This window comes from Canis lupus, chromosome 30 (genome assembly GCF_011100685.1).
Source record: "Canis lupus familiaris isolate Mischka breed German Shepherd chromosome 30, alternate assembly UU_Cfam_GSD_1.0, whole genome shotgun sequence".
Classification (NCBI taxonomy): Eukaryota; Metazoa; Chordata; class Mammalia; order Carnivora; family Canidae; genus Canis; species Canis lupus.
In genome coordinates, this window is record NC_049251.1 from 17,856,409 (window position 1) to 17,878,581 (window position 22,173).

The following is a 22,173-nucleotide window of genomic DNA, read 5'->3' on the forward strand; positions in this document are numbered from 1 at the left end:
AAGAACCAAATGGAAATGCTAACCATAAGAAATGTATCAGAAATTAAGATCCTTTAGATGGCTTAGCAGAAAATACCTCAACAGTTTTGGCCAGATTGCTAGAAGCAGTCTGTGTTGTGGAAGGATTCCTTTTGGTTACACTGATTGATATCTCCCTTGGATAAAAAGTATACAGCACACGCTAGAATTATAAACCCACAGACATTCTTTTGATAGAGCACTGCATTGATTCATCAGGCCACATATTCTTGCATATTTTCCTGGTAGTTTCCTAATAGAAGAGAAAGTAATTGGCACTTCTGTAAATCTATGCATAGGCCTTTTTAGATCATTTAGTAAGACTTTCCACTTGTCTCGGGAGAGAAACCAGAGGTATTCTTCGTACCCAGTCCCCAACATATGTGAGTATGTCTTGTTTAATCCGCTTTTACTGTAGTTATACTGTTATCATTTTCCATTCCCTTCATGTTTTCAATCTTGTATGCTAATAAAATACTGATTTTCACATAATAAAGGTTTTAGTTTTCTAAAAGCCTATTAAGTAACCTTGTTAGTGTCTATTGAGGCTTAGAAGAACAGTGACGTAAAGTTTTAGAATACCCCTTAAGACATATAGGAATTTCTTTACAATTAGATCTTGAATTTCTGGAATCATAAACTTGATTGTTGCCTCTGCCAACAGTTGTGTCACTTAAGAGTAAGAAAGTGGATCCTGGGATGCCTGGGTGGCTCAGCGGTTGGGCGCCTGCCTTTGGCTCAGGTCGTGATCCCCGGATCCGGGAGCGAGTCCCACATTGGGCTCCCTGCGGGGAGCCTGCTTCTCCCTCTGCCTGTGTCTCTGCCTCTCCTCTCAATCTGTGTCTCTCATGAATAAATAAATAAATCTTAAAAAAAAAAAAAAAGTGGATCCTGGTGGGTTTGTTTGTTTTTTTTATCTCTAAAGTTTTATAGATTTTTAAAATTCCTACATTCATCTTTTAATTCAGTATTTGTTGAGTAACTCATAATTACTCCAAAAAGAGCCTATTTTTATTTTCACAAATAGGACAGTATCTCAGTTGGGTTCTTTTTCCTTTATTCCATCTTGTACAGCCAAAGTATTGCTCTAGAAACTTAAAATATATATTGAGATGAAATATTATTGTAGTTGTTTATCTTGACTTTTTCCTTCAGCTTCGGTTATACATACTTTTCATAATTTTTGTTAAAAGAGTAAGGTGGGGGCAGCCCAAGTGGCTTAGCGGTTTAGCAGGTTCAGCCCAGGGCATGATCCTGGAGACCTGGGATCGAGTCCCACGTCCGGCTCCCTGCATGGAGCCTGCTTCTCCCTCTGCCTGTGTCTCTGCCTCTCTCTCTCTCTCTCTCTCTCTCTCCTTGTCTCTCAATGAATGAATGAATGAATGAATGAATGAATAGATAGATAGATAGATAGATAGATAGATAGATAGATAGATAGATAGATAGATAGATAAATACAATCTTTAAAAGAGTAAGGTGGTAATGAGTTCATAGCAGTAGTATTGAAATTAACAAACTGCTTTATTTTACAGGGAAAATATTTATCCCGAAACAGAAACCTATACAGACGTTCACAGAAGAAAAAGTATGTCTTGATCCAGAATTAGAAGAAGCTTTGACAAGTGCTTCTGATACAGAATTGTGTGACCTTGCAGGTATCTTCTAAAGTAATTTTGCGAATGAGTATGGAGGGGAGGGGAATACCAGCAGACACTTATGTGTCTGGCAGATGACCAGCAGACTCCCCCTGTTCCAGAATTCCAGCAGGAAGGCTTCCCAGGGGAATGGGGACTCCTTACCCGCTGACAGATCCCGAGTATGGCCCCAGCACAGTCTCAGATCCCGGCTGGGCCGTGGTGTCAAGAAGAAGGGGGACAGGCTAGGGAAACCGAAAGGAGCCAGAACTTGGAATAGTCATTTGTTCATCTGATCATTTCACAGCATCTCCAGCAGGCGTCCTGTGTGTGAGGTTATGAAAATGGAGTCTACTGGGCAGGACCTTGCACACAGTGACAATACAACATTAAAAAAAAAAAAAATAGCATATAGGTGCTTCCTTTGCTTAGCAAAGTGCTATTGAATCAGTAACCACATATTTGGCTTTGTTTTATACACTATAAATCTGACATAAAGGATTTCATATTTTAAAATGCTCTTAATGGTGAAATTTTTGTGTTACTGGAATATATTGTATTATTTGGCATCTTTTCCCATATTACCATATTTGAGAGTCTTTATAAAAATCTTTAGTTGGTGCTCATCTAGAAGCTGTCCCATTTTAAGCATTGAAAAAGAGTCTCTAGGGTCAACTGCTATTCCATTTTATCAGAAGACCCCAAGATGAAGGGCACCACTGGCTCAATCAGAAGATCATGCAATTCTTGATCTGGGGATTGTGAGTTTGGACCCAGCCTTGGGTGTCGAGATTACTAAAAATAAGTAAAATAAACTTTGGAGAAAAAAAGGAAGACCCCAAATTGAGTAACTGGAAAGCAGATGAAAGTCCTGAGCTACACTCATCACTTTCCCTGCTTTCTGATGTATATCTGAAACACTCCACACCTCCCCATTATTTTCATCATTGCTGGTTTCTTATTTGGACAAGTATCTCCCCCACCTGCCTCTGTATGTACCCATTTTCCTAGGTAAAATAATATGACACCTGGGGATATTTAGCACCAAGGAACCCCAAAAGCTAACCTGTTTGAAAGGAAGAGTGATGGTTCTTCAGGAAGGACCCAGGAAAGGAACAATGTGTGGTGCTATAGCCAGAACAGGTGGCTTATTCCTTGGGCTGCTGAGGACTGTTCAGTTTGTAAATGGTGCTTTCATCAGAGTGGAAGGGGCCAGGGGCATACTGTAGCTTCTGCCATATTTATGCAAAAGGGCATTAAAACCAAAACCCAAATTTCTCTTTCCTGTCATTTTTGAGGAATGCTACTTTAAAGATGAAAATTCAGCTATACTTTTGGTGTTTTACTCTTAAATAAAATATGAATTTGAATTAACATGAAAGTTAAGAAATGTAAAAATAATGATTAAGTTGAAAATCTGCCTTATATTGCACTCTTCCTAGAACCCTCCTGAGAAGGATGAACAGCAAAAAATAGATCATTTCAATATTCTCTCTTAGCCACCAGATGGAGCTAAGTATAGATTTACCTTTAGGGTTAGGCTGGCTCCAGTTGTGTGTCTGAATTGAGAAGACAATTCTCAATGGGAGAATTGGGGAAATCTAAATATTAAAATGAGGAGGGGAAGTGATAGGGATATTAATAAAGAGATTGTAGGTGATTTTTAAAATCACATTGTTTCCTTTTTTGGCTGCAAAGTTTGTATTTAATTGAGTAGGAGAATGTTCAGAAAATGTTAAAATCTATTTTTTTGGTAATAAAATCAATTCTTTATGTTTAAAACTGATAGAAATAAAATTTATTTTTCTGTATTTATAGCTATTCTTGGGATGCACAACTTGATAACAAATGCACAGTTATGTAATATAGTGGGCAGTAGCAATGGTGTTGACCAAGAACATTTTTCAAGTGAGTACTTGCAATGCATTGTGATTCTAATCCTTTGTTAAATATATTTTGTCTTCTCCATGTATTAACTTCAGTGTATACATACCAAATGTTTTGTATATGTACTTGAAACCTAGGATTCTAGTTTGATAGTACTGACAGAGAAAACCATTATAAATAGAATATTAAATATTCTTAATAATGTCAGCAAATGTAATAGGAACCACTATAAAACGAATCAAACTTGGCTTTTGTTAACATTTTATTTTCAGTGTTACTGATTTTCAAGAAATCTACAACAATGCTGACAAAGAAACCATTTTATAAAATCAGATTCAGGAGAAACCACAGAATCATTGAATCCCTAAACCTTTTAATCTAATATTGATTTAAATAGCCCAAAGCAAGGCTTTTTAAAAAATTCATATATAGGATGTTTTAAAAGGGCCAAAGTAATACATACTTTTGTAACACAGTTGAACAATTCTTTTTTTTTTTTTTTTGAGTTGAACAATTCTTAAGCAAATGAGATAAGAAGTGTCTCCCTTCATAGCCATCATGCCTTCCCCTCACCCCACCCCCAACCTTAACTGTTAACAATTTGGTATATATCCTTCTAGACTTATACTGTGTTCATACAAGCTTAATATATATGTATATACATACATATTATGTATATACACATATATACAAACATGTTACACATGGTCTTGTTTTTTACAAAAATAAGATCATACTATGGCTCTTTCTGGTAGCTTAATTTTTCAATAATAATACATTTAACCCTTAATGCAGGTTTGAACCATGTGGATCCAATTATACATAGATTCTTTTTTTTTTTTTTTTCTTTTTTTTAATTTTTATTTATTTATGATAGTCACACAGAGAGAGAGAAGAGGCAGAGACACAGGCAGAGGGAGAAGCAGGCTCCATGTACTGGGAGCCCGACGTGGGATTCGATCCCGGGTCTCCAGGATCGCGCCCTGGGCCAAAGGCAGGCGCTAAACCGCTGCGCCACCCAGGGATCCCGTATACATAGATTCTTTTCGATAATTACAGTATACTACTGTAGATGTATTGTCCTTATGATTTTCTTTTTTATTATTGAAGTGTAGTTGACATATAATGTTATTAGTTTCAAGTGTATAGTGTATTGATTGAACAATTCTGTACATTACTCAGTGCTCACCACAATCAGTGTAGTCGTCATGTCACCATACAACATTATTATAATATTATTGACTATATTCCCTATGCTGTACTTTTCATCTCTATGACTTAATTTTATAACTGGAAGTTTGTGCCTCTTAATCCTCTTAATTTTGACTACCCCCGCACTACTTTGTGGCCTTCTGCCAATCACTAGTTTGTTTTCTATATTTAAGAGCCTGTTTTTTTGTTTTGTTTTTTAGATTCCACATATAAGTGAAATCATATGGTATTTGTCTTCCCCTAACTTATTTCAGTTAGCATAATGTCCTCTACATCCATATCACAAATGGAAAGGTCTCATTATTCTTTATGGCTGAATAATATTCCATTGCATGAATATACCATGTTTTTATCCGTTCATCTATAGATGGACACTGAGGTTGCTTCCATATCTTGGATGTTGTAAATAATGCTGCAGTAAACATAGAGGTGCATGTATCTTTTCCAATTAGTGTTTTTGTTTTTGTTGGGTGAGTACCTACTAGAGGAATTACTGGAGTGTATGGTATTTCTATTTTTAATTTTTTAAGGAATCTACATATTGTTTTCTACAGTGGTTGCACCAATTTACATTCCCACCAGCAGTACACAAGGGTTCCCTTTTCTCCACATCCTCACCAACGTTTGTTATTTCTTGTGTCTTTTATTTTAGCCATTCTGACAGATATAAGGTGATATCTCATTGTGGTTTTGATTTGTATTTCCTTGATTAGTAATATTGCACATCTTTTTACATGTTTATTGGCTATCTGTTACGTCTTTATTGGGAAAATGTCTATTCAGTTCCTTTGCCCATTGTTTTAGATTATTTGTTTTTTTGCTGTTGAGTTTTATAAGTTCTTTATATATTTTGGCTATTAACCCATTATCAAATATATTATTTGCAAATATCTTCTCCCATTCACTAGGTTGCCTTTTTATTTCATTGACGGTTTCCTTCACTGTGCGAAAACTTTTTATTTTGGTGTAGTCCCAATAGTGTCTGCTTTTGTTTCCCTTGCCTGAGGGAATAAAATACCAATAAATAGGTTGCTAAGGCTGTGGTCAATAGATTATTGCGTATGGTTTTTGTTGTTGTTGGTTTTTTTTTTTTTAGGAGTTTTATGGTTTTAGATCTCACATACAGGTCTTTAATCCATTTTGAGTTTATCCTTATGTATGGTATAAGAAAGTGTTTCATTCTTCTGCATGTTGCTGTCCAGTTTTCTCAACACCATTAATTAAAGAGACTGTTTTCCATTGTATATTCTTGCCTCCTTTGTCGTAGATTGACCATATAGGTGTGGGATGATTTTCTTAATGACATTTTCTTTTCTTTACTGTATTGTAAGAATACAATATATAATACATATAACATACAAAATATGAATTGACTGTTTATGTTATTGGTGAGGCTTCTTTCTGGTCAACAGCAGGCTGTTAGTAAAGTTTTAGGAGAGTCAGAAGTTATGCATAGATTTTCTTCCATAGAGGGATTGGCACTCCAACCTGTGTTGTTAAAGGGTAACTATTATTAATCATTTCCTTGAATACTGACTGTGGGCCATGTTCTATGCATAGCTCTTGCAAGTGAATTGTTTTCATTTAATCCTTAGAACAGTTCTGTGAAACAGATTTTATTCTTAATTTGTATGTGGGGAACTGAGGTTTTAGAATGATTAGATAACTAACTTCAGTGTCACACAAAGTGGTAAGGATTTTAAACCTTCACTATGTAGTGTATCACTCAGCAGTGTATCGTCTTTCCTAGTTAGTATATATAGATCTACCTAATTCAGACATCTGTATAATATTCTATTTTATGAATGTCTTATAATTTGGCTATTCCCCTTACTTTAAAGTTTTTTATCATAGAAATGTCCAAGCCCGCAGAAGAGAGAATAATATTATCCATTACTCAGCTTCAGCTATTTTTAACATTTTATCAGTCTTCTTTCATCCATTGCCTGCCTCCCTCCCTACGCCTTCCACTTATCTCCCCCTGCAATATTTTAAAGCAGATGCTATTCATTTGTGTTACTTCACTCATTAATATTTCCATTTATGTCTCTCACAAATAAAGGCTTTTCTTTTAGCATAACCATAATACCATTATCAAGCTTAAAAATTAATCATTCTTTCATGTCATCTACTACTCAGTCCATGTTTTAATTCCCCCTGTTCTGTCAAAAACATTATTTCATAGTTGGTTTGTTCAAATCAGGATGCAGATAAGGGTCACACATTGTATTTGGTTGTCACTTGGTTTCAATTCCTTTTAATTTCTTAACAGTTTCCCTCCTCAAACTCTCTCCCCCTTTCTTCATGTTGTTCATTACTTTAAAGAACTGGGCTGTCATGGGGTGCCCCGATGGCTCAGTCAGTTAAGCATCCAACTCTTGATTTCAGCTCAGGTCATGATCTCTGGGTCATGAGATAAAGCCCCATGTCTGGCTCCACACTCAGTGTGGAGTCTGCTTCAGATTCTCTCTCTCTGTCCCCCTGCCCCTCACGTCCCACCCCCCTGTGCTTGTGTGTGTGCACCCACACACACACACTCTCTCTCTCAAGTAAATATATAAATCTTTAAAACAACAACATCAAAAAAAGAAACTGGGTTGTCATGATGACTTTTCCACATTCTAAAATTGGCTAATTGCAAGCTTGTAGTATCATTTTTTTTTAGTTTTTATTTTAATCACCTGGTGTTCATCACAGCAAGTGCTCTCCTTAATCCCAATCACCTACTTCACCCATCCTCCCACCCACCTCCCCCTCATAGCCATCAGTTTGTTCTCTATAGTTGAGTCTATTCTTTGTCTCTTTTTTCCCTTTACTTTTTGTTTTTTTAGATTGTACATGAGTGAAATAATAGAGTATTTGTCTTTTCCTGACTTATTTCACTTAGCATTATACTCTCTAGCTCCATTCAAGTCATTGCAAATGGCAAGATTTCATTCTTTCTTATGGCTGAATAATTCCATTGTATACGTACATATACACCACTTCTTTATTCATTCAACAGTTGCTGGTCACTTGGGCTGCTTCCATATCTTGGCTATTGTAAATAATGCCATTAACAGAGAGGTGCATGCATCCCTTTGAATTAGTGTTTTTGTATTCTTTACATAAATATCCAGTACTGTGATTGCTAGATTGTAGGGTAGTTGTTGTGTTGTCATAGTTGTTGTTGTTTTAACTTTTTAAGAAACCTCCATACTGTTTTCCACTGTGGCTGCACATCTTTCCCACCAACAGTGTAAGAGGAAGTTTCCTCTTTCTCCACATCTTCATCAACACTTTTGTTTCTTATATTTTTTATTTTAGCCATTCTGACAGGTATGAGGTATAGTTTTGATTGGCATTTCCCTGATGAGTGATGATGAACATGTTTTCATGTGTCTGTTGGCCATCTGGATGCCTTCTTTGGAGAAACGTTTGTTCATGTCTTCTGCCTATTTTTTAATTGGATTATATGATTTTTGGGTGTTGAGTGGTATGAATTATATATATTTATATGTATAAATTTTTTATATATTTTAGATACTAATCTTTTATCATATATGTCATTTGCAAATATCTTCTTCCATTCTGTAGGTTGCCTTTTAGTTTTGTTGATTTTTTACCTCACTGTGCAGAAGCTTTTTATTTTGATGTAGTCCCAGTAGTTTATTTTTGCTTTTGTTTCCCTTGACTCGGTACCTATCTAGGTAAAAGTTCCTATAGCCAATGTCAGAGAAATTACTACCTGCATTCTCTTTTAGATTTTTAAAAAAGATTTACTTATTGGGGCACCTGGTTGGCTCAGCAGTTAAATGTCTGCCTTCAGCTCAGGTCATGATCCCAGGGTCTAGGATCGAGTTCTGCATCAGCCTCTCCATGGGGAGCCTGCTTCTTCCTCTATGTCTTTGCCTCTCTCTGTGTCTCTCTCACGAATAAATAAATAAAATCTTAAAACAAAAATTTACTCATTTATTTTAGAGTGAGAGAGAGAGAGCATGAGCAGGGGGACGGAGCAGGGGGAGAGAGAGAGAGAAAGAATCCTCAGGCAGACTCCCCCCTGAGTGTGGAAACCGTCTCGGGGCTCAATCCCAGGACTCTGAGATCATGACCTGAGCCAAAAATCAAAAGTCAGCTGCCCAATTCACTGAGCCAGGCAAGTGCCCCTCTGTCAGGTTTTTTTTTTTATGGTTTCAGATCTCACATATGGGTCTTTAATCCGTTTTGAATTTATTTTTGTGTTTGGTGTAAGAAAGTGGTCCAGTTTCATTCTTTTGTGTTTTGTTGGTAAGTTTTCCCAACACCATTTGCTGAAGAGTCTTTTTCCCATTGGATGTTCTTTCTTGGTTTGTTGAAGATTAATTGACCATATAATCGTGGGTTTATTTCTGGACTTTCTATTTTGTTGATCTGTGTGTCTGTTTTTATGCCAGTACCATACTATTTTGATCACTACACCTCTTAATAGAACTTGAAGTTTGGAATTGTGAGGTCTCTTTTTTTTTTTTCAAGATTGGTGTGCCTATTCAGGGTCTTCCATACAAATTTTAGAATTGTTCTAATTCTGTGAAAAATGCTGTTGTTGTTTTGATAGGGATTGCATTAAAGGTATAGAATGCTTTCGATAGTATAGGAATTTTAACAATTTTGCTTTTTCAGTCCATAAGCATGGAATGTCTTTCCCTTTCTTTATGTCTTCTTCACTTTCTTTTATCAGTGTTTTATAGTTTTTTGTTTGTTTGTTTGTTTTTGTTTTATAGTTTTCAGAGTACAGGTCGTACACTTCTTTGGCTAGGTTTATTCCTACGTATCTTATTATTTTGGGTACAATTGTAAATGGGATTCTGGTATTAGTTTCTGCTTCTTCATTATGGCATATAGAAATGCAACAGAGGGATGCCTGGGTGGCTCAGTGGTTGAGCGTCTGCCTTTGGCTCAGGGCGTGATCCCGGAGTCCCAGGATCGAGTCCCACATCGGGCTCCCTGCATGGAGCCTGCTTCTCCCTCTGCCTATGTCTCTCCCTCTCTCTGTGTGTCTCTCGGGAATAAATAAATAAAATCTTTAAAGAAGAAAAAAAGAAATGCAACAGATTTCTGTATATTGATTTTGGATCCTGCGACTTTACTGAACTTGTATATCAGTTCTAGCAGTTTTTTAGTGGAGTCTTTTGAGTTTTCTTTCTTTTTTTTTTATTTTTTTTATTATTTATGATAGAGAGAGAGAGAGAGAGAGGCAGAGGGAGAAGCAGGCTCCATGCACTGGGAGCCCGACGTGGGATTCAATCCCGGGTCTCCAGGATCGCACCCTGGGCCAAAGGCAGGCGCCAAACCTCTGCGCCACCCAGGGATCCCTTGAGTTTTCTATATACAGTATCATGTCATCTGCAAATAAGAGTTATACTTCCTCCTTATTGATTTGGATGCCTTTTATTTCTTTATATTGTCTGATTGCTATAGCTAGGACTGTGTTGAATAAAAGTGGAGCGAGCATTGTGTTGTATAAAAGTGGTGAGAGTGGACATCCTTGTCTTATTCCTTACCTTGGGGAAAAGCTCTGAGTTTTTCCCCCATGAGGATAGTAGCTGTGGGTTTTTCATAGATGGCCTTTATTATGTTTAGGTATGTACTCTCTAAACCTACGTTGTTGAGGGTTTTTATCATGAATGGATGTTGTACTTCATTAAATGCTTTGTCTGCATCAGTTGAGATCATATGGTTCTTATCCTTTCTCTTATTGATGTGATGTGTCACATTGGTTTGCTTGCAAATACTGAACCACCCTTATAGCCCAGGAATAAATTCCACTTGATTGTGTGAATGACTTTTTTAATGTATTGTAGAATTTCATTTGCTGGTATTTTGTTGAGGATTTTTGTATCTGTGTTCATCAGAGATATGGGACTTTAGTTCTCTTTTTTCCTAATGTCTTTATCTGGTTTTAATATCAGAGTAATACTGGCTTCATAAAATGAATTTGGAAGCTTTCCTTCCTTTTCTATTTTTTTTTTAATAGTTTGAGAAGAATAGGTATTAATTCTTCTTTAAATGTTTGGTATAATTGGCCTGTGAAGCCATCTGGCCCTGGACTTGGATTTTTTTGATTTCCTTGCTGGTAATCAGTCAGTTCAAATTTTTCCATTTCTTCCTGTTTCAGTTTTGGTAGTTTATATATGTAGAGGAGTTTATCCATTTCTTCTAGGTTGTACAATTTGTTGGCTTATACTTCTTCATATTATTCTGTTGTATTTGTATTTCTGTAGTGTTCCTTATTTCTCCTCTCTCATTTGTGGTTTTACTTATTAGAGTCCTTTTATTTTCCTTGATAATTCTGGCTAGAAGTTTATCAGTTTTACTGATTTTTTTTTTTCCCCAAAGAACCAATTCCTGGTTTCATTGATCCATTCTATTGGTTTTTTTGGTTTCTACATCATTTCTTTCTGCTCTAATCTTTATTATTTCCTTCCTTCTGCTGGTTTTAAGTTTTGTTTGTTGTTCTCTTTCTAGCTCCTTTAAGTGTGAGGTTAGGTTGTTTTGGGGTTTGTCTGTTTTTTTTGTTTGTTTTGAGATTTTTCTTGCCTCTTGAGATAGGTCTGTATTGTTATAAACTTCCTTCTTAGAACCACTTTTGCATCATCCTAAAGGCTTTGAACCCTTGTGTTTTCATGCACTTTTTAAGTTCTGATTTTATTTCCTGGTTGACCCACTCATTGTTTAGTAGCATGTTATTTAGCCTCCATGTATTTGTGGTCTTTCTAGATTTTTTAAAATATTGCACTTAAATTCAGTTTGCCAACATATAGCATAACATCCAGTGCTCATCCCATTGAGTTCCAGATTTTTTTCTCGTGGTTGACTCCTAGTTTCATAGTGTTATGGTCAGAAAAGATTCATGGTATGACTTCAATCTTTTTGGATTTGTTGAGGCTTATTTTGTGGCCTAATATGGGATACGTTCTGGAGAATGCTCTATGTGCACTTGAAAAGAATGTGTATTCCGTCTGCTGTTTTAGGATGGAATGTTCCAAATATATCTGTTGAGTCTTTTTGGTCCAGTATGTCATTCAAATCCATTGTTTCCTTGATGATTTTCTGTTTAGATGATCTGTCCATTGATGTAAGTGGGTTCAAAGCCCTCTACTATAATTGTGTTATTGATTAGTTCATGTTTGTTAATGACTACTTTATGTATAGGGGTGATAAATATTTACATTTCTCATATCTTGTTGGGTTGTTCCCTTTATGATTATGTGGTGTCCTCCTTGTCACTTGTTACAGTCTTTGTTTTAAAGTCTGTTTTGTCCAATGTAAGCACTGCTACTCCAACTTTCTTTTTGACATCCATTTGCATGATAAGTGTTTCTCTATCCTCTCACTTTCAATCTGCAGGTATCATTAAAATGAGTCTCTTGTAGGCAGCATATAGATGAGTCATGTTTTTTTTAATCCATTCTGTAACTCTGTCTTTTGATTGGAGCATTTAATCCATTTACATTCAAAGTAATTGTTGACAGCTGTGTACTTATTGCCATTTTATTGTTTTGTGGTTGTTTCTGATTTTCTCTGATCATTTCTTGTCTTTCTCTTTCATGATTTGCTGGTTTTCTTTAGTGATTTATTTGGATTTTTTTCTTTATTCTTTGCATATCTATTAGGGGTTTTTGATTGTGGTTATCCTTAGGTATATAACATTTGCATATGGTAGTCTGTATTAAGTTGATGGTTGTTTAAGTTTGAATCTATTCTTTACCCCTCTCCTCCACATGTTCTAGGTATATGGTGTCCTATTTTACATCTTTTTATTTTGTGTGTTCTTTGATTTTTTTACAGAAATGTTCATTTTTTTTATTTTACTGCTTTTGTGTTTCCTACTCTTACAGTATCGTTTTTTATCTTTCTTTTCCACACAGAGTCCCCTTTTCTAGCAGGGCAGGTTTAGTGGTCATAAACTACTTTAGTTTTTGTTTGGGAAACTCTGTCTCTCCTTCCTTTCTGGATGATAGTCTTGCTGAGATACAGTATTTTTGGCTGCAAGTTTTTCTCATTTGGCACTTTTTAAAAAAAGATTTATTTATTTATTTATTCAGAGAGAGAGAGAGAGGCAAAGACAAAGGCAGAGGGAGAAGCAGACTCCATGCAGGAAGCCCGATGTGGGACTTGATCCCGGGTCCCCAGGATCACACCCCGGGCTGCAGGTGGCGCTAAACCACTGCACCACCGGGGCTGTCCTCATTTGGCACTTTGAATATATTATGCCACTCCCCTCTGGCTTGAAAAGTTTCTGCTGAAAAATCCCAGTAGCTTTTATGAAGTTTCCTTTGTATAGTGACTGTCTTTTGTCTTGCTGCTTTTAATATTTTTTATCACTGTATTTTTCCATTTTAATTACAGTATGTGGTGGACCTTCTTTGGTGATTTTGTTGGGGACTCTCTGTGCCTCCTGGATCTGGATTTCAATATCCTTCCATAGGTTGGGGAAGTTTTCAGCCATCATTTCTCTTTCCTTTCTTTCCTTTCACTCTCTTAGGGATGAAGAAGAAAAAAGAAAGAAAGAAATCCGTACATTTAGGGAGGGCGTGATTCTTGTCGGTATTTATGGAGGAGGACTGTCTTGGGCGTTCTTGGCTTTCTAAGGGGGGGGGATTTTTTCTTGTTTTTGCCTTGCTTTTCTTTTCTTTTTCTTCTTTCCTTTCTTTCTTTCCTTTTCTCTCTTTTCTTTTCTTTTCTTTTCTTTTCTTTTCTTTTCTTTTCTTTTCTTTCTTTCTTTTCTTTCTTTTCTTTCTTTCTTTTCTTTCTTTCCTGATTTTATTATTCATTTGAGAGCGAGAGAGAGAGTACAAGGGGGAGGGGGAGAAGCAGACTCTTCCCTGAGCAGGGAGCCCAATGCGGGGCTTTATCCCAGGACTCCAGGATGATGACCTGAGCCAAAGGCAGACACTTAACCACCTGAGCCACCCAGGTGCCCCAGATTTTAGCTATTATTTCTTCAAATAAATTCTCTGCCTCCTTTTCATCTCTTCTACTTCTGGGACTCCTGTAATATGAAGATTATGTTTGGTGGAGTCACTGAGTTCCCTATTTTTGTTTTGGATAATTCTTTTTTCTGTCTTTCATTCAGCTTGTTTACTTTTCATTACTCTGTCTTCTGTGTCATTAATTCATTCCTCTGCTTCTTCCATTCTGCTGTTCATTCCATCAAGCCTATTTCTCACTTTGTTTTTTGAGCTCTTTATCTCTGGTATGTATTCCTTATATTTTGGCAGTGGTCTCACTGATGTCCTCCTTTTCTCAAGTCCAGTGAGTATCCTTATGATCATTGCTTTAAATTCTCCATCAGGCATGTTACCTATACCAGTTTTACATTGCCTTGTTCTGTTCTTTCATGTGAGACAAAGTCCTCCCTCTTCTCATTTGGCTTTAATCTCTGTGCCTATTCTCTGTGTTAGGAAAGTTAGCTGTGTCTCCTGTTCCTATTCTCTGTGTTAGGAAAGTCAGCTGTGTCTCCTGTTCTTGAGGGTAATGGCTTTATAAAGAGGTCCTATAGTGCTCTACCACACAGTGTCCCCTGTTCCCCAGGGCTTGGCACTTCTAGGAGTGTCTCCAATGTGTGCTGTGTGTACTCTGCTGTTTTGTGCTGGTTTTATCCTACAGGCCAGTCGTCTGCAGAGGTTTTCTTTGCCTGTTGTGGGCAATGTTTAGTCCTTGGCCTGAATGTGCCACATTTTAACTAGATGTACTCTGATCTGCTTGTGAAATGAGACCTGTCACCACCACCACTACCTTGCAAAACATCCATGTTGGGAGACTTGGTATGACAGGGGTTTGGGCCGGTCTTCTGGGAAGGGTGTCCGCTGTGCTGGGACTGAGATAAGTGTGCCAGGGAAGGGCAGATCCACCAGAGCACAGAGGGGTAGGGCTTGGTGTAAGCAAGTCAGGTAGTGAGTGTTGGTCCTATGCTTATGCTGAGGGGCAGAGGAAGGAAACTGTGCCTGCCAGTTTCTTTGTTCCCTGAGAATTATCTCTGTGAATGCTGCTTCTCTGGGTCACACTCTGAGATGAACAGCTAACCTCCCCACTGTGCCCCATGCATTCTGCAGATTGCTGTTTCCATGCTGTATGTCCACAAGCCGTTTCCCTGCTTTCTCTCCAATAGCATCCCCAAAGCCCTCTGAGATCTCCCACAGCCAAGCACACTGACCTTTAAAACTCCAGGTTTTAGGGGATCCCTGGGTGGCTCAGTGGTTTAGCGTTTGCTTTCGTCCCAGGGCGTGATCCTGGAGTCTCGGAATCGAGTTCCGCATCAGGCTTCCTGCATGGAGCCTGCTTCTCTCTCTGCCTGTGTCTCTGCCTCTCTCTGTGTATGTCTCTCATGAATAAATAAATAAAATCTTAAAAAAAAAAAAAAAAAAAAACTTCAGGTTTTAAGCCCCACTGGTTGCAAGAACTCAAGAAATTTGGGCCCTCTTGCCTTCCAGGCCAGTTGCTATGGAGATTTGTTTTTCCCATGTGCTCGCCTGTGTGCTAGCCCGCCTCTCATCCTTCGCAACTGCAGCTCCTTCCCCACTGAGACGGCCGTGATCTGTTTCTCTCCCAAATCAAGTCTCTATACTTCCTACCTTCTTTGATGTGGCCTCTTCTTTGCCTTTAGTTGTGGAGTTTGTTCTGCCAGTCTTGAGGTCAATTTCTGGGGTATTTAGAATGATTTGATAGTTATCTAGTTGTATTTATGGGATGAAACAAACCCATGGTCTTCCTACTCTGCCACCATCTTCCCCTTGTGATATCATTTTACTTATTTTTCTATCTTCTATAGTAAATAGTGGCTTTTTGAGATTCTGGTACAGTTTTTTTGTTTAGGGGCTTTAGGAGGGGCAAGAATGTTTCCTAGGTGATGATTGACTCACATTAGGAAGCATATCAAGTCTAGTCATTCCTCTTTGGGGAATGTGCCAAAATTCATCAGTGTATTCAGATGTTAGCAGCCCGATCCATCCATTTACAATGTCCCATGATGGGACACCTGGGCGGCTCAAAGGTTGAGCATCTGCCTTCGGCTGGGGTCCTGATCCCGTAATCCCAGGATCGAGTCCCACATCAGGCTCCCTGCATGGAGCCTGCTTCTCCCTTCCCTCTGTCTCTGCCTCTTTCTCTGTGTCTCTCATGAATAAATAAATAAAATCTTAAAAATCTTTTTTTTTTTTAAACTGTCCCATGAGCCTTTCTTAATAGTTTCAGCATCCCATTTGCTGGATCCATTACTTCATTCAGAAGCAGTGCTCTTTAAATGCACAATTCTGCGGAATAAGGAAAGAAATCTTTTGGTTTTATAAAATTTAGTATTGTGATAGAACTTACTCAGTTTTCTTTGTAGTAAGGAGGCTCTTCTCCAGCCTCCTTGATCTATGGTCTTGAAGAAGATTACCTTGCTGAACTTAGGTGAGAAGGAGCCTACTCTGTCCTTAGAGCAGAGCTCTGGTAGGAAGCTTATCCTTGTATTGAACCAAATTCTGCCTCCAGGCAGTCTATACCTGTTCTAACCTAGCCTTTCAGAACAACTTGAAATTTCTCTCTTCCCCTTCTGTAGGATAAATCTGAAAACAATGAGCATACTTTCTTTGAATATGTACTTTCTTTTAATATGTATGTCTAGGCTAGATATATCCAGATCTTTCCACTTTCCTCAGGAAAAGAATTTTCAGACCATCATCTAAATTGATCTCCTCAGGATGCTGTGTGTGTGCATGTGTGTGTTGTATTTGAAAAGAACAAGATACTGTCAGAGGGAATTTATTCAGTATACTTTGTCTTGAGGGAAATTTTGCTCCTAAAAGCTAGAGGAGGACAGAAAGGAAGAACTACAAGAGAGTGACCCTGTCAATCTTTCTGTCAGTTGCTCTTAACTTTTTGGTCATTTGCCATGAATCTGATGCTATAGGTTTTCTCCCAGAAAATTTATCCATAAAAGTTTGCCTATTATACTGTGTTCATGGACCTTCATATTCACATCAAAGTGCACTTACATGTCATTAAAGGATTCAAGGCTCCTGGGTCTTCTTTCAGCTTTGCATAATTGTATTTTGGCCATGTATGTGGATATGGTGAAAGATTGGGGGATAAGAATGAAGGAGGGCAGTAATTTGGGGGATTTCTGTCTTAGTAGCTCTTCTGTGTACCATTACCTGTCTCCCCATTCCCTATTCCTACTCCCCCTTTTCCCATGCATAGTTCTCCCCATAAGAGAAAGAAGTCATGTGTCCTTCCATCACCTCATTCTTCTCATGGAGGCTTTGTCTTCAAGTCTGTGATTCATATTGCCCTTACAGTAATTACAAGTTAAATCTCAGAGAAAATGATACAAGAGGATAACAGTTTGAGTGCTTTAAATACGTGTCAACATGTAAAGGATCTTTTAGAAATTGTGGGGAAGGGGCAGCTGAGTGGCACCTTTGGTTAAGCATCTGCCTTCGGCTTGGGTCCTGGCCCCAAGGTCCTGGGATCGAGCCCCACATCAAGATCCAAGGGTAGCCTGCTTCTTCCTCTCCCTCTGCCCCTCCTGCTGCTGTCTCTGCTCTCTCTCTCTCTCTCTCAAATGAATAAATAAAATCTTTTTAAAAAAGAAAAATTGTGGGGGAGAACGTTCTGGTTAGTTGTATTGAACGTGCGTGTATATTCTTTGTGTTATCAAGTTCCTATATGCGTTCACTATTTTAGTATCAACCAGTGAGACTCTCCTTTTCATTTGTTACTGCAGATGTGGTAAAAGGTGAAAAGATTCTTCCAGTATTTGATGAGCCACCAAATCCAACCAATGTTGAAGAGAGTTTAAAGAGAATTAAAGAAAATGATGTTCGTCTTGTTGAAGTTAATTTGAATAATATAAAGGTACGTGTGCTAAGCAGACAATAAAGTTTTGAGTTGCTTTGAGTAAGATCTAGGATGAGAGTTGGGCAGTTTTGAAATAGTATAATTCTTTTTACTTAAAGGCAAAGGTTTTGCTCCTAACAGTATGCTTAGATTCCTTTATATTTCAGAAGTTAAAGTATATGCTTCTGACTTGCTTTTTAAAGAGTACCATATATAAATGTCAGCCACACAGATTGTCAGCATAAATCTTTCTGGCTTCCAAAGTACTGCCTACTTCTAAGAGTATTTCGTGTTTGGGGTTTTATTTTTTTTTAATCAGGTTTCTTTAGGTATTCCTTGCATTAAACCAAAGTCTGATACATAGTGAAACTCTGCCTATTTAGTGTATACTTTGATGAGTTTTGACAAATGCATAAATTGTACAGCCACCACCACAGATGTAGGACATGTCACTCCCCTTTGTTGTCATTCTCTGCCCCCAGCTCTAGTCCCTGACAACCACTGATCTGTTTTCTTTCCCTTCTCCATTTGCCTTCTCCAGAATGTCATATGAATGGAATCATATAGTATGTAGCCTTTTGAGTCTGTCTTCTTTCACTTAGCATGATGCACTTGAGATTCATCTGTGTGGTTGTATATGTGGTAGTTTGTTGAACAGTATTCTGTTGTAGGGATATGCTACAATTTATTCACCAGTTGATAGACATGGATTCCCTCTGGTTTGGATGATTATAATAAAGCCACTAAACACATGTGAACGTGTGAACCTATGTTTTCGTTTCTGTGGAACCTAGTAGTGGGCTTTCTGGGATCTTGAGTTTTAGAAAATGTAACTCTTCCTTAGAGTAAGGAAGAATAAGTTAGGAGGGCATAGGGGTGATTAATTACCAGAGTGAATTCAGATTATCTCTTGAGTATTGGTCATTGTATAATAGCTGCATTAAGAATTCCTCATTTTAAATCTTGATTTATCTGAATTGAGGGCTGAGAGAGCATCTGGGAATTACAAGAACATAGGGAATAAGACCTCTGTGCTCCTTTAGCAGGCGTTCCTTCCTGTAAGCAGAAGAAAGCAAGCCTTGGAAAAAGCTAACATTCCTAGTTGATCACTAATCTTAACTTTAAAAAATTCAGTCCTTACATATCTAAATCAATAATAAAGACCTGAAAATAACCAGACTACAGGGAATTGCAGTCTTGGTATTGAAGGGAGAAATTAGTGCCTTCTAAAATTGTATCTTTCCACATTTCAGGTAATGCAGGGTTAATCTCTCTTAATGCCTTGTAGCTTAAACTAAGTAACATCTCTCTCTCTCTCTAGAAAAGTGGATCCATTTTGAATACTCAGGTGTTGACGTTTTATAATCCAAATAGTTAAGTGTAGGATAATGAACAATATTTTAATCAAAATGCTAGAGAAATAGTGATACATACTCTGCTGTAGGCCAGCAGTTTGTGCAAATGTACCATAATAGAGAAATGAAATAGATATGAAGGAGGCTGTTTTCACCTGTAGACTAAATGTTTTGTTTATATAGTTTCTGAATACATTTAATGAAAAAATAGTAAGCACATTTGATTAATGGACCAAATTTCCTGAAAACTAAAATGTCATATTTTGTCTTTCAAGAATATCCCAATTCCAACCCTAAAAGATTTTGCAAAAGCTTTGGAAACCAACACACATGTGAAATATTTCAGTCTTGCGGCCACCCGGAGCAATGATCCTGTTGCTGTTGTAAGTAAGCTGCTACTGATAATACTGAAATTAAAACGCTGGCATGTTACAGAGGTGGCTAAACTGATTTTATGATCACAATTTACTTTCTTTTTTCAATCAGTGTTTAGCTCACTATTAGGCAAAGCATTATTTACTATTTTATGTTTATTTTTTCCTATTTTTCCTCCCTGTAATTTTTAAAAACATAAGTCATACAATATATGCTGTTTTGCCACTTAATTTTTCAGAGAACAGTATATCTTAGAGATCTTTTCATATCACTACATAAAGTTTTACACCATTCTTTTAACATCTGCAGAGGATTCCATTTATGGATCTACAGTATTGGATTTTGTCAAATGCTTTTCATGTATGTATTGAGGTGGTCAATGGGTTTTGGCCTTAATTCGATGTATTACATTTTTAATTTTTGCATATTAAGTCAACCTTGCATTCCTGCAGTAAATCCCACTTGATCATGGTATGAACCTTTTTCTTCACTTGGCTTTGAGGACATCACCCCCCCCCCCTTTTTTTTTAATTTTTATTTATTTATGATAGTCATACAGAGAAGGCAGAGACATAGGCAGAGGGAGAGGGAGAAGCAGGCTCCATGCACCGGGAGCCCAACGTGGGATTCGATCCCGGGTCTCCAGGATCGCGCCCTGGGCCAAAGGCAGGCGCCAAACTGCTGCGCCACCCAGGGTTCCCAACATCACTCCCTTTGATTCTCCTTCCTCCTCACTGAACATCCTCACTGGTCCCTGTGTTGGTTCCTCCTCATCTCCCTAACCCCAAAGCATTGGAATGGCCCAGGGCTTAGTCCTAGGTCCTCCTCTTTTCTCTGTCTACACTCACTTTTTGGATGATGTCCCTCTCTTGCATTGCTATGTTTTTGACTCCTAGGATTGTTCTCCCCAGGTCATACCCCTCTCCTGAACTCCATGCTCATGTCCACCTACCTACTTAACACCTTGCTTGGCTGTCTAACAGACATCCCATGTAGTCCCAAACCAAACTTCTGGCTTCCATCTCACACCTGCTCCTCTTCCACTCTTGCCTGTTTCACCAAAAGACTTAATTCTTTTATTTGCTCAAGACAAAAAGAAATGGATTTATCCTTGACTTTCCTTTCTCAACAACGTTAAGTGTATATCCAGCTTTGTCTTCCAGATATTCCAGAATCTAACCGTTTCTCACCATTTCTCAACTACCATGCTAGTCAGTCTAAGCCACTATCTTCTCTCATCTGGATTATTGCAGTAGCCTCCTTACTGAGCTGCCTGTGTCCCATCTTTCCCACTTCAAAGCCAGTTTTTTTATATAGCATCAGAAGGGATTTTTTAAAAAAAACTTTAGTTACCTCATTCGTATACTCAGAACCCTCTAGCAGCTCCCATCTCACTAACAATAAAAATCACAATCAGTGATTTTTTTCAGTGGTCTTATACTTGCCCCCTTTTTCTTTTTAATATTTGTTTATTTGAGAGAAAGGGAGCAGTGAGTGCGCAGTGGTGGAGGGGTAACGGAGGGAGAGAATCTCAAGTGGAACTCCTTGCTGAGTACAGAGACTGATGCGGGGCTCGGTCTCATGACCCCAAAATTAGACCCGAGCTGAAACCCCAAGAGCTAGATGCTCAACCAGCTGCTCCACCCAGGCACCACTACTTGCCCGTTTTTACATTCTACAGCAGACATACAGCCTCTTGCTCTTCCTCAGACAAGCCATGCATGCCCCTAACTTGGGGCCTTTATCCTTTTTTTCTTGCCTATAACCCTCTCCCTAAAGATATTTCATATCGTTTTATGTCATCCCTTTGAGTCATTCTTCAAATGTCACCTACCTGGTGAGGCCTTTCCTGACCACCTGATATAAATTAGCAACCCCACCTCTGCCCCTCCCCCCAGCACTCCTCTCTACCTGGTTTCTTCATCTATAACCCTTTTACCATCTTATTATCCTGCCCCCCCCCCCACTAGAATATAAGTTCCATCAGGCAGGGACTTCTATGTTTTATTTCTAAATCTACAGAGCAGTACTTAGTCAAATAATCAGCCACCAGTAATATTTGAAGAAATGTGTATATATACAGATGGATGGTAAGGGATTTGTTCTACATAGCTAGTAGTTACCAATAAAAAGTACATGTGTATGGGTATCTGTCCCAACTTGTTTCTAGAATCTTTGCCCCCTCTTGCCTTTTCATTTAACTTGACTTTAAGTTCTGGCGTCTGCCTTAGGCATCCCTTCCCATCTCAGCCTTGAAAATCAGTCCATAAATTATCTTCATTTTGGCTGCACAGTAACCCAGCTGCAGTAGGACTCAAGTAAGAAAAGTTATTCCAAAGAGACCTTGATGAAGTTAGTCCTACATAGAAACTTAGAGAAAGTGTGAGACACAGGAGAAAGTAGGAGGAGTTAGGGTATCAGTGAACATAATAGCATGAATAGCAGCAGAGAATATCACCAACAGAGGATTACATGTGACACATCTAAATTCTGTGACAGGGATCCCTGGGTGGCGCAGCGGTTTAGCGCCTGCCTTTGGCCCAGGGCGTGATCCTGGAGACCCAGGATCGAATCCCGTCAGGCTCCCAGTGCATGGAGCCTGCTTCTCCCTCTGCCTATGTCTCTCTCTCTCTCTCTCTCTCTCTCTCTCTCTCTCTTTCTCTCTGGGACTATCATAAATTTTAAAAAATTTTTATAAATAAATAAATAAATAAATAAATAAATAAATAAATAAATAAATAACTTCTGTGACAGGGTATGTGTGAAAAGTAGATACACATGAGGCCTGTGACATAGTGTGTCCAGCCAAAACAATCTAATGAGAAACATCAAAGCAGTTATGCTAATTATTG

The 22,173-nt window shown here is 38.1% G+C and overlaps 1 protein-coding gene across 2 annotated transcripts in view; it reads left to right on the top strand.

Moving 5' to 3' along the window:
* The window catches only part of TMOD3 (tropomodulin 3), an 84,739-nt gene that overhangs the window by 54,585 nt on the left and 7,981 nt on the right, over positions 1–22,173 (top strand). The window contains exons 4-7 of one of the 2 annotated variants that reach the window (XM_038580430.1): positions 1,551–1,673; positions 3,471–3,560; positions 17,479–17,609; positions 19,222–19,329. In XM_038580430.1, coding sequence (XP_038436358.1) covers positions 1,551–1,673; positions 3,471–3,560; positions 17,479–17,609; positions 19,222–19,329 — 452 coding nt within the window. Of the gene's footprint in view, positions 1–1,548; positions 1,674–3,470; positions 3,561–17,478; positions 17,610–19,221; positions 19,330–22,173 lie in introns of both variants that reach the window. The other variant, XM_038580431.1, reaches the window with a different exon arrangement.